This window comes from Rhinoderma darwinii, unplaced genomic scaffold, assembly GCF_050947455.1.
Source record: "Rhinoderma darwinii isolate aRhiDar2 unplaced genomic scaffold, aRhiDar2.hap1 Scaffold_543, whole genome shotgun sequence".
Lineage (NCBI taxonomy): Eukaryota > Metazoa > Chordata > Amphibia > Anura > Rhinodermatidae > Rhinoderma > Rhinoderma darwinii.
The window spans coordinates 79,236-93,861 of record NW_027464093.1 but is presented as its reverse complement, the minus strand read 5'-3'; the positions used below and the strand labels follow the sequence as shown (position 1 = coordinate 93,861).

Here is a 14,626-nt window from a genome sequence, read left to right as displayed (position 1 = left end):
TGTATATGTTACACTCCTGACTATGTATATGTTACACTCCTGACTATGTACATGTTACACTCCTGACTATGTACATGTTACACTCCTGACTATGTACATGTTACACTCCTGACTATGTACATGTTACACTCCTGACTATGTATATGTTACACTCCTGACTATGTATATGTTACACTCCTGACTATGTATATGTTACACTCCTGACTATGTACATGTTACACTCCTGACTATGTACATGTTACACTCCTGACTATGTACATGTTACACTCCTGACTATGTATATGTTACACTCCTGACTATGTATATGTTACACTCCTGACTATGTACATGTTACACTCCTGACTATGTACATGTTACACTCCTGACTATGTACATGTTACACTCCTGACTATGTATATGTTACACTCCTGACTATGTATATGTTACACTCCTGACTATGTACATGTTACACTCCTGACTATGTATATGTTACACTCCTGACTATGTATATGTTACACTCCTGACTATGTACATGTTACACTCCTGACTATGTATATGTTACACTCCTGACTATGTATATGTTACACTCCTGACTATGTACATGTTACACTCCTGACTATGTACATGTTACACTCCTGACTATGTACATGTTACACTCCTGACTATGTATATGTTACACTCCTGACTATGTATATGTTACACTCCTGACTATGTACATGTTACACTCCTGACTATGTACATGTTACACTCCTGACTATGTATATGTTACACTCCTGACTATGTATATGTTACACTCCTGACTATGTATATGTTACACTCCTGACTATGTACATGTTACACTCCTGACTATGTACATGTTACACTCCTGACTATGTATATGTTACACTCCTGACTATGTACATGTTACACTCCTGACTATGTATATGTTACACTCCTGACTATGTATATGTTACACTCCTGACTATGTATATGTTACACTCCTGACTATGTACATGTTACACTCCTGACTATGTACATGTTACACTCCTGACTATGTACATGTTACACTCCTGACTATGTACATGTTACACTCCTGACTATGTACATGTTACACTCCTGACTATGTATATGTTACACTCCTGACTATGTACATGTTACACTCCTGACTATGTATATGTTACACTCCTGACTATGTATATGTTACACTCCTGACTATGTATATGTTACACTCCTGACTATGTACATGTTACACTCCTGACTATGTATATGTTACACTCCTGACTATGTACATGTTACACTCCTGACTATGTATATGTTACACTCCTGACTATGTATATGTTACACTCCTGACTATGTATATGTTACACTCCTGACTATGTATATGTTACACTCCTGACTATGTATATGTTACACTCCTGACTATGTACATGTTACACTCCTGACTATGTATATGTTACACTCCTGACTATGTACATGTTACACTCCTGACTATGTATATGTTACACTCCTGACTATGTATATGTTACACTCCTGACTATGTATATGTTACACTCCTGACTATGTATATGTTACACTCCTGACTATGTACATGTTACACTCCTGACTATGTACATGTTACACTCCTGACTATGTACATGTTACACTCCTGACTATGTATATGTTACACTCCTGACTATGTACATGTTACACTCCTGACTATGTATATGTTACACTCCTGACTATGTACATGTTACACTCCTGACTATGTATATGTTACACTCCTGACTATGTATATGTTACACTCCTGACTATGTACATGTTACACTCCTGACTATGTACATGTTACACTCCTGACTATGTATATGTTACACTCCTGACTATGTACATGTTACACTCCTGACTATGTACATGTTACACTCCTGACTATGTACATGTTACACTCCTGACTATGTACATGTTACACTCCTGACTATGTATATGTTACACTCCTGACTATGTATATGTTACACTCCTGACTATGTATATGTTACACTCCTGACTATGTATATGTTACACTCCTGACTATGTACATGTTACACTCCTGACTATGTACATGTTACACTCCTGACTATGTACATGTTACACTCCTGACTATGTACATGTTACACTCCTGACTATGTATATGTTACACTCCTGACTATGTACATGTTACACTCCTGACTATGTATATGTTACACTCCTGACTATGTACATGTTACACTCCTGACTATGTATATGTTACACTCCTGACTATGTATATGTTACACTCCTGACTATGTATATGTTACACTCCTGACTATGTATATGTTACACTCCTGACTATGTACATGTTACACTCCTGACTATGTACATGTTACACTCCTGACTATGTACATGTTACACTCCTGACTATGTATATGTTACACTCCTGACTATGTATATGTTACACTCCTGACTATGTATATGTTACACTCCTGACTATGTACATGTTACACTCCTGACTATGTATATGTTACACTCCTGACTATGTATATGTTACACTCCTGACTATGTATATGTTACACTCCTGACTATGTATATGTTACACTCCTGACTATGTATATGTTACACTCCTGACTATGTACATGTTACACTCCTGACTATGTACATGTTACACTCCTGACTATGTATATGTTACACTCCTGACTATGTATATGTTACACTCCTGACTATGTATATGTTACACTCCTGACTATGTATATGTTACACTCCTGACTATGTATATGTTACACTCCTGACTATGTATATGTTACACTCCTGACTATGTATATGTTACACTCCTGACTATGTATATGTTACACTCCTGACTATGTACATGTTACACTCCTGACTATGTATATGTTACACTCCTGACTATGTACATGTTACACTCCTGACTATGTATATGTTACACTCCTGACTATGTATATGTTACACTCCTGACTATGTATATGTTACACTCCTGACTATGTATATGTTACACTCCTGACTATGTATATGTTACACGCCTGACTATGTACATGTTACACTCCTGACTATGTATATGTTACACTCCTGACTATGTATATGTTACACTCCTGACTATGTATATGTTACACTCCTGACTATGTATATGTTACACTCCTGACTATGTATATGTTACACTCCTGACTATGTATATGTTACACTCCTGACTATGTACATGTTACACTCCTGACTATGTATATGTTACACGCCTGACTATGTACATGTTACACTCCTGACTATGTACATGTTACACTCCTGACTATGTATATGTTACACTCCTGACTATGTATATGTTACACTCCTGACTATGTACATGTTACACTCCTGACTATGTACATGTTACACTCCTGACTATGTATATGTTACACTCCTGACTATGTACATGTTACACTCCTGACTATGTATATGTTACACTCCTGACTATGTATATGTTACACTCCTGACTATGTATATGTTACACTCCTGACTATGTACATGTTACACGCCTGACTATGTATATGTTACACTCCTGACTATGTACATGTTACACTCCTGACTATGTATATGTTACACCCCTGACTATGTACATGTTACACTCCTGACTATGTATATGTTACACTCCTGACTATGTATATGTTACACTCCTGACTATGTACATGTTACACTCCTGACTATGTACATGTTACACTCCTGACTATGTACATGTTACACTCCTGACTATGTATATGTTACACTCCTGACTATGTATATGTTACACTCCTGACTATGTACATGTTACACTCCTGACTATGTATATGTTACACTCCTGACTATGTACATGTTACACTCCTGACTATGTACATGTTACACTCCTGACTATGTACATGTTACACTCCTGACTATGTATATATTACACTCCTGACTATGTACATGTTACACTCCTGACTATGTACATGTTACACTCCTGACTATGTACATGTTACACACCTGACTATGTATATGTTACACTCCTGACTATGTACATGTTACACTCCTGACTATGTATATGTTACACTCCTGACTATGTATATGTTACACTCCTGACTATGTATATGTTACACTCCTGACTATGTACATGTTACACTCCTGACTATGTATATGTTACACTCCTGACTATGTACATGTTACACTCCTGACTATGTACATGTTACACTCCTGACTATGTATATGTTACACTCCTGACTATGTATATGTTACACTCCTGACTATGTATATGTTACACTCCTGACTATGTATATGTTACACTCCTGACTATGTACATGTTACACTCCTGACTATGTACATGTTACACTCCTGACTATGTACATGTTACACTCCTGACTATGTATATGTTACACTCCTGACTATGTATATATTACACTCCTGACTATGTACATGTTACACTCCTGACTATGTATATGTTACACTCCTGACTATGTATATGTTACACTCCTGACTATGTATATGTTACACTCCTGACTATGTATATGTTACACTCCTGACTATGTACATGTTACACTCCTGACTATGTACATGTTACACTCCTGACTATGTACATGTTACACTCCTGACTATGTATATGTTACACTCCTGACTATGTACATGTTACACTCCTGACTATGTACATGTTACACTCCTGACTATGTACATGTTACACTCCTGACTATGTACATGTTACACCCCTGACTATGTATATGTTACACCCCTGACTATGTACATGTTACACTCCTGACTATGTATATGTTACACTCCTGACTATGTATATGTTACACTCCTGACTATGTACATGTTACACTCCTGACTATGTATATGTTACACTCCTGACTATGTACATGTTACACTCCTGACTATGTATATGTTACACTCCTGACTATGTACATGTTACACTCCTGACTATGTATATGTTACACTCCTGACTATGTACATGTTACACTCCTGACTATGTATATGTTACACTCCTGACTATGTATATGTTACACTCCTGACTATGTATATGTTACACTCCTGACTATGTACATGTTACACGCCTGACTATGTATATGTTACACTCCTGACTATGTATATGTTACACTCCTGACTATGTACATGTTACACACCTGACTATGTATATGTTACACTCCTGACTATGTATATGTTACACTCCTGACTATGTATATGTTACACTCCTGACTATGTACATGTTACACTCCTGACTATGTATATGTTACACTCCTGACTATGTATATGTTACACTCCTGACTATGTACATGTTACACGCCTGACTATGTATATGTTACACTCCTGACTATGTACATGTTACACTCCTGACTATGTACATGTTACACTCCTGACTATGTACATGTTACACTCCTGACTATGTACATGTTACACTCCTGACTATGTACATGTTACACTCCTGACTATGTACATGTTACACTCCTGACTATGTACATGTTACACTCCTGACTATGTATATGTTACACTCCTGACTATGTACATGTTACACCCCTGACTATGTACATGTTACACTCCTGACTATGTACATGTTACACTCCTGACTATGTATATGTTACACTCCTGACTATGTATATGTTACACTCCTGACTATGTATATGTTACACTCCTGACTATGTACATGTTACACTCCTGACTATGTACATGTTACACTCCTGACTATGTACATGTTACACTCCTGACTATGTATATGTTACACTCCTGACTATGTATATGTTACACTCCTGACTATGTACATGTTACACTCCTGACTATGTACATGTTACACTCCTGACTATGTACATGTTACACTCCTGACTATGTACATGTTACACTCCTGACTATGTATATGTTACACTCCTGACTATGTACATGTTACACTCCTGACTATGTATATGTTACACTCCTGACTATGTATATGTTACACTCCTGACTATGTATATGTTACACTCCTGACTATGTATATGTTACACTCCTGACTATGTACATGTTACACTCCTGACTATGTATATGTTACACTCCTGACTATGTACATGTTACACTCCTGACTATGTACATGTTACACTCCTGACTATGTACATGTTACACCCCTGACTATGTACATGTTACACTCCTGACTATGTATATGTTACACTCCTGACTATGTATATGTTACACTCCTGACTATGTATATGTTACACTCCTGACTATGTATATGTTACACTCCTGACTATGTACATGTTACACTCCTGACTATGTATATGTTACACTCCTGACTATGTATATGTTACACTCCTGACTATGTACATGTTACACTCCTGACTATGTATATGTTACACTCCTGACTATGTACATGTTACACACCTGACTATGTACATGTTACACGCCTGACTATGTACATGTTACACGCCTGACTATGTACATGTTACACGCCTGACTATGTACATGTTACACTCCTGACTATGTACATGTTACACTCCTGACTATGTACATGTTACACTCCTGACTATGTACATGTTACACTCCTGACTATGTATATGTTACACTCCTGACTATGTATATGTTACACTCCTGACTATGTATATGTTACACTCCTGACTATGTACATGTTACACTCCTGACTATGTATATGTTACACTCCTGACTATGTACATGTTACACTCCTGACTATGTACATGTTACACTCCTGACTATGTACATGTTACACTCCTGACTATGTATATGTTACACTCCTGACTATGTACATGTTACACTCCTGACTATGTACATGTTACACTCCTGACTATGTACATGTTACACTCCTGACTATGTATATGTTACACTCCTGACTATGTATATGTTACACTCCTGACTATGTATATGTTACACTCCTGACTATGTATATGTTACACTCCTGACTATGTATATGTTACACTCCTGACTATGTATATGTTACACTCCTGACTATGTACATGTTACACTCCTGACTATGTACATGTTACACTCCTGACTATGTACATGTTACACTCCTGACTATGTATATGTTACACTCCTGACTATGTATATGTTACACTCCTGACTATGTACATGTTACACTCCTGACTATGTATATGTTACACTCCTGACTATGTATATGTTACACTCCTGACTATGTATATGTTACACGGCTGTCTATGTGCGATACCTCTTCATCTGACGGTCTCCACAGTGTGTACAGTCTCTATGACAGCCGGTTACTATAGATACGAAGCGGCGGGACTGACGTCATTCTGAACCCGCCCTCTTTCATTTTCCCGCTGAAAGGTCACATGATGAGGTCACATGATGAGGTGACGAGCTGCGCTCTGAGGCGATGTCCGCGGCGGTTCCTGTGTGTGGATTAATGGCAGCGGCGACGTATTATATCATGTCCGACCACGTTATATGATGTCTGGACGGGTCACGTGTCGGGTCTGGATGGATAGTCCTGTATAGGGTCACGTGTCGGGTCTGGATGGATAGTCCTGTATAGAGTCACGTGTCGGGTCTGGACGGATAGTGCTGTATAGGGTCAGGTGTGGATGGATAGTCCTGTATAGGGTCAGGTCTGGATGGATAGTGCTGTATAGGGTCAGGTCTGGATGGATAGTCCTGTATAGGGTCACGTGTCGGGTCTGGATGGATAGTCCTGTATAGGGTCACTGTATAGGGTGACGTGTCGGGTCTGGACGGATAGTGCTGTATAGGGTCAGGTCTGGATGGATAGTCGTGTATAGGGTCAGGTCTGGATGGATAGTGCTGTATAGGGTCAGGTCTGGATGGATAGTCGTGTATAGGGTCACGTGTCAGGTCTGGATGGATAGCCCTGTATAGGGTCACTGTATAGGGTGATGGGTCTGGACGGATAGTGCTGTATAGGGTCAGGTCTGGATGGATAGTCCTGTATAGGGTCAGGTCTGGATGGATAGTGCTGTATAGGGTCACGTGTCTGGTCTGGATGGATAGTCCTGTATAGGGTCAGGTCTGGATGGATAGTCCTGTATAGGGTCAGGTCTGGATGGATAGTCCTGTATAGGGTCACGTGTCGGGTCTGAATGTATAGTCCTGTATAGGGTGACGTGTCGGGTCTGGACGGATAGTGTTGTATAGGGTCAGGTCTGGATGGATAGTCCTGTATAGGGTCAGGTCTGGATGGATAGTCCTGTATAGGGTCACGTGTCGGGTCTGAATGTATAGTCCTGTATAGGGTCACTGTATAGGGTGACGTGTCGGGTCTGGACGGATAGTATTGTATAGGGTCAGGTCTGGATGGATAGTCGTGTATAGGGTCAGGTCTGGACGGATAGTCGTGTATAGGGTCAGGTCTGGACGGATAGTGCTGTATAGGGTCAGGTCTGGATGGATAGTCCTGTATAGGGTCAGGTCTGGATGGATAGTCCTGTATAGGGTCACGTGTCAGGTCTGGATGGATAGTGCTGTATAGGGTCACGTGTCAGGTCTGTATAGATAGTCCTGTATAGGGTCACGTGTCATGTCTGGATGGATAGTCCTGTATAGGGTCACGTGTCCGGTCTGGATGGATAGTCCTGTATAGGGTCACGTGTCCGGTCTGGATGGATAGTCCTGTGTAGGGTCACGTGTCCGGTCTGGATGGATAGTCCTGTATAGGGTCACGTGTCCGGTCTGGATGGATAGTGCTGTATAGGGTCACGTGTCATGTCTGGATGGATAGTCCTGTATAGGGTCACGTGTCAGGTCTGGATGGATAGTGCTGTATAGGGTCACGTGTCAGGTCTGGATGGATAGTCCTGTATAGGGTCACGTGTCGGGTCTGGATGGATAGTCCTGTATAGGGTCACGTGTCCGGTCTGGATGTATAGGGTCACGTGTCGGGTCTGGATGGATAGTCATGTATAGGGTCACGTGTCGGGTCTGGATGGATAGTGCTGTATAGGGTCACGTGTCAGGTCTGTATAGATAGTCCTGTATAGGGTCACGTGTCGGGTCTGGATGGATAGTCCTGTATAGGGTCACGTGTCTGGTCTGGATGGATAGTCCTGTATAGGGTCACGTGTCGGGTCTGGATGGATAGTGCTGTATAGGGTCACGTGTCATGTCTGGATGGATAGTGCTGTATAGGGTCACGTGTCAGGTCTGGATGGATAGTCGTGTATAGGGTCACGTGTCATGTCTGGATGGATAGTCCTGTATAGGGTCACGTGTCATGTCTGAATGGATAGTCCTGTATAGGGTCAGGTCTGGATGGATAGTGCTGTATAGGGTGACGTGTCAGGTCTGGATGGATAGTCCTGTATAGGGTCAGGTCTGGATGGATAGTCCTGTATAGGGTCACGTGTCCGGTCTGGATGTATAGGGTCACGTGTCGGGTCTGGATGGATAGTCCTGTATAGGGTCACGTGTCCGGTCTGGATGGATAGTGCTGTATAGGGTCACGTGTCTGGTCTGGATGGATAGTCATGTATAGGGTCACATGTCGGGTCTGGATGGATAGTGCTGTATAGGGTCACGTGTCAGGTCTGTATAGATAGTCCTGTATAGGGTCACGTGTCGGGTCTGGATGGATAGTCCTGTATAGGGTCACGTGTCTGGTCTGGATGGATAGTCCTGTATAGGGTCACGTGTCGGGTCTGGATGGATAGTCCTGTATAGGGTCACGTGTCAGGTCTGGATGGATAGTGCTGTATAGGGTCACGTGTCATGTCTGGATGGATAGTACTGTATAGGGTCACGCGTCAGGTCTGGATGGATAGTCGTGTATAGGGTCACGTGTCATGTCTGGATGGATAGTCCTGTATAGGGTCACGTGTCATGTCTGAATGGATAGCCCTGTATAGGGTCAGGTCTGGATGGATAGTGCTGTATAGGGTGACGTGTCAGGTCTGGATGGATAGTCCTGTATAGGGTCAGGTCTGGATGGATAGTCCTGTATAGGGTCACGTGTCAGGTCTGGATGGATAGTCCTGTATAAGGTCACGTGTCAGGTCTGGATGGATAGTGCTGTATAGGGTGACGTGTCAGGTCTGGATGGATAGTGCTGTATAGGGTCAGGTCTGGATGGATAGTCCTGTATAGGGTCACGTGTCAGGTCTGGATGGATAGTGCTGTATAGGGTCTGGTCTGGATGGATAGTCCTGTATAGGGTCGCGTGTCAGGTCTGGATGGATAGTGCTGTATAGGGTCACGTGTCAGGTCTGGATGGATAGTCCTGTATAGTGTCAGGTCTGGATGGATAGTCCTGTATAGTGTCAGGTCTGGATGGATAGTCCTGTATAGTGTCAGGTCTGGATGGATAGTGCTGTATAGGGTCACGTGTCAGGTCTGGATGGATAGTCCTGTATAAGGGACAGGTCTCTTCATATTCTACAGTCTCTCTGTATAGTAGACAGTCTCTTCATGTTCTACAGTCTCTGTATAGTAGACAGTCTCTTCATGTTTTACAGTCTCTCTGTATAGTAGACGGTCTCTTCATGTTCTACAGTCTCTCTGTATAGTAGACGGTCTCTTCATGTTCTACAGTCTCTGTATAGTAGACAGTCTCTTCATGTTCTACAGTCTCTGTATAGTAGACGGTCTCTTCATGTTCTACAGTCTCTCTGTATAGTAGACGGTCTCTTCATGTTCTACAGTCTCTCTGTATAGTAGACGATACACTCTCCCTGGGACTGCAGCGCTGCTCCCGACGTCCATATTTGGTCAATTCAGGGGTTCCCGGGTGGAGCATCAGCTGATGCTCTGCCTGCTCGGGGACTCCAGCATTTCTGCCCATGTCCCTGTCCATATATGGACCATGACGTCGGCAGCAGTACTGGAGTCCCAGAGCAGAGCATCAGCTGATGCTCTGCTTGGGAATTCCAGGGATAGGGAACCTCTGAAGTCACTGACCAAATGTGTACAGTCACGTCGGGAGCAGGGCTGGAGTCCCCCGGGCAGAGCATCAGTTGATTCTCTGCCCGGGGGGGTCTCCAGTGATACCAAACCCTTGAATTGACCAAATATGGACGTCGGGAGCAGCGCTGCAGTCCCAGGGAGAGCGCTAGCTGATGTCCTGGTCGGGACTCAAGCAATAGGCAATGTGACAGCCTCTTGTGGTCGTGTTCAGGAACAGCACATGAAGCAAGTCCTCAGTCACGTGGGGCCGTGTCGGAGCGTCATCATTATTAGAATAGCTCCAGCACTTCCCGAATAATTCACGAGGTTTGAACTGCAACATTTAGTACTGAATTTAAATTAAAGCACATTAGTAAGAGACTTAGTTTCACATAAATATATTATTGCAATATTAGGTTCCTGGATAACCCCTTTAAGTCCTGTATAGGGTTATCGCCGTGTCTGGGTGGACCCTTATGTGGTTGCGGGCCAGGTCCGGATGTTCCTGTATGGGTTTGCAGTCAATGGGTGTGTCAAAATCACGCAGCAAACACCGATGACACACGGGACTGCAACGCGCCAAAAACACACACACACACACAGTCGTGTGAATAAGGCCTAAGGCTGGATACAAACAGCTGTAATGCCAAAGTGGCCGCGTGATCCGGACCTTCCGAGGACCTCCTGAACTGTGGGGATTCCGGGTGTTGCAGAAATAATACGGATGCTAAAATGTGTCCTTATACAAGTGACGGCCTCGTGTTCAGTGGAGACATCTTACAGGTACTGGAAACGCAATGTTTATACAGAAGCAAAGGCAAAATGACAGCGGCTCCTCTGTAATCCCATATACAAAACAATGCAACCTATAGCTGGACCTGAAGAAGCGAACAAACTAATCCTAAAAGCCAAAATGACTGCGCCGTAAGGGTGTGTTCACACAGTGACCAGAAACGGCTGAAAATACAGAGCTGTTCTCAGGCGAAAGCAGCTCCTGATTTTCAGACGTTTTTGGAGCTGTTTTTCGATGGAGTCAATGAAAAACGCCTCCAAAAACGTCCCAAGAATTGTCCTGCATATAATGTATATAAGTGTCCTGCACTTCTTTTGATGAGCCGTCATTTTACGCGCCGTATTTTGACAGCGACACCTAAAATAAAGGCTCGTGGGAACAGAACATCGTAATTCCCATTGAAAGCAGGGGGAGATGTTTGTAGGCGGTTTTTCAGGCGTAATTCGAGGCATAAAACGCCTGAATGACATCTGAAACCACTGCGTACCTTAAGGGTATGTTCACACGGCTTATTTTCAGCCTCCGGAGCAGAACGCCTCCAAACATCTGCCCTCTGATTTCAATGGGAAAAACGGCGTTCTATTCAGGTAGGCTGTTTTTTTACGCGGCTGTTTTGAAAAACAGCCGCAAAAAAGTGCAGATCATGTCGGGACGTTTTTGGAGCCATTTTTCATAGACTTTCTAGAAAACAGCTCCAAAAATGTCGCGGAAATCGTGAGTGGCTTTTCCCCTGAAAAGAGCTCCGTATTTTCAGACAGTTTTGAGTGCGTGTGAACAGAGCCTTACACTGTCGTGTCTCTATCATTGTGCTCACATCCCGTTACCATATAAGCCAGGAAACTCCCGGCATACCCAGGACGTGTCCGTACGGCTCTTTTATCCCGACTGTCCCTTCGGCCTCCCTCAGGCTGGTATACTTTTTGTTTTCTAGGCATAGCAGACTAGGTTATTGCATATAATGGGATCCCGCAAAAAAACAGGTACCACGTGGTCTACTTTTTTTTAACATGGGATCCTATGTGTGAAAATGCCAATGGATTGCATAAATCACCGGCATCCGCTAAACAAATTCATCATGACATGCATTAAACAAATTCCATATGAGCCTATAGGTGACGAATGGCTGACGGGGGCAGAGGATTTTATAGAATCTGTTTACCACATACATAATGAAAGGACATGAGTTCATAAGTATATTCAGCCCCCCAGGCGATGATGCCGCTGGAAGGCTCTGCACACATAATAAAGCACGTCTCACAATGCGGGGCTGTTATCAAGGGGAACCGGCTCCTGATTCTCAGACGGTTTTTTTAATCCAAGTCGCGTTTTTCGTGGAGTTTTTAACAGCCGTTTTTCTATAGGGCCTATGAAAAACCACCGTGTAAAAAACGCCCCGCCGGAACAGAACGCTGGTTTCCCCATTGAAATCAATGGGCAGATGTTTGGGGGCGTTCTGCTTCCGATAATTCAGCCGTTTTTCTGGACGTTTACGGCCCAAAAACACTCGGTGTGAACATACCCTTAGGCCTGCGTTTAACGTATACATCGGGAGCTGGTCCTGGAGTAAATGTTAAAGGTGCAGAAGCGTGAATGGGGCCTAAGTCTGATCTCTAAATAACTCCTTCTAGAGGTGAACCATTTACCCCTGTCCTGCTCTCTGCCGCACTCACAGAGGACATCAGAGATCACACTACACGGACATGATTAATCATTGATGAGCATTTCTCCACAAATAGCTTCACTTCAGAAGCGTTCTGGCAGCGTCCGCTCACACAAGACATCACAACTGGTGGAGGATGCGGGCAACTTTATGAAGCACGGGAGGAAACCCCACGAGGAGGGAGATGGGAGAGAAAATGCAGAAATAAAGAAATCGTGAAGCCCCAGTAATTGTCAGGAGGAAATTCACTGTAACTTTAAACCGGGACAAACTGATGTAAAGTTAAAGCCATAATGGCACGAGGGCGGCGCAGCGCGCTCATAGTCACACGGACTGGACCTCCGGCCCGCAAGAGACGAACTGCCCCTAGTGACATCTCATCCTGGACATCGGGAAAGACGCAGCCGGCGGGTCACAAACTGAACGCAACACATAGAAAAGCCTCTTAACCCCTTCCTGCCGCAGCCATTTTTCGGACTTTCACTTTTGTTTTTGTCCCCACCTTCCAAAAGCCATAACTTTTTCTTTTTCCGTTGATATTGCTGATCGGGCTTGTTGTAGATTTTCACTGCCCCGTTTCTTGTACCGTGTCATTTAGCGAGAAACTGGAAAATAATTATTTGTGGGGTGCAATAGGGAAAAAACGGATCAATCTTTTCGGGGGCTTTGTTTTTATGCCGCACACCACGTGGTAAACACGTCATCTCTTTATTCTGCCGGTCAGTACGATTACAGCCGTGGCCAAATTTATATATTTTTTGATATTTTACAAGGAAAATATTGTTAAAATACAATTTGAGATTTGTCGCCGTATTCTGAGCCATAACTTTATTTTTCTGGCGATTGAGCGGTACGAGGGCTTATTTTTGTGGGGCGAGCGGTATTTTCTATTGATACCATTTTGGGGTGCATGAAACTTTCTATTCCATTTTTGTGGGAGGTGAAGTGACCAAAAAACAGCAATTCTGACGTATTTATTTCTTTTTTAGATTGTACTCGGGGAAACGGGAAAAGGTTTTTTTTAAACTTTTAATATATGTTTTTATTTATTAAAAAACCTTTTATTTTGCTGTATTTAACTTTTTTTACTTGTCCCCCTAGGGCAGCGGTCCCCGACCTTTTTTGCATCAAGGACCAGTTTCGTGCAAGACACTTTTTCCACTGGGGGGGGGGGGGGCGTTTCGGGTCAGTTCACACATTGCGTAAATACTGCGGAATTAGTTGCTGAAAAACCGCAGCATAATCGGGTAGCAGCAAAGTGGATGAGAGAGAACAAATCTCCGCACGCCGCGTGAATAGTGAGCGGAAAAACTGCTTAGAAATTGCCCGGCGCTGCGGAGTTTTATTTCGCTGCTTGTCAATTGTATTTGCGTAAACGCTGCTTATATGTTCACTGGGAGCTAAAACCGGCAACAAATAGCAGTTATTACGTTTATTGCGGC

At 42.8% G+C, this 14,626-nt stretch overlaps 1 protein-coding gene across 1 annotated transcript in view; it reads right to left on the bottom strand.

The window, feature by feature from the left end:
* Positions 1–7,203, bottom strand: part of DRC5 (dynein regulatory complex subunit 5) — a 35,353-nt gene extending 28,150 nt beyond the window's left edge. Inside the window, exon 1 of the mRNA XM_075848918.1 lies at positions 7,049–7,203. Within this exon, the coding sequence (XP_075705033.1) occupies positions 7,049–7,056 (8 nt within the window). The 5' untranslated portion in view covers positions 7,057–7,203. The remainder of the gene's footprint in view (positions 1–7,048) is intronic.
* Between the last annotated feature and the right edge of the window lie 7,423 nt (positions 7,204–14,626).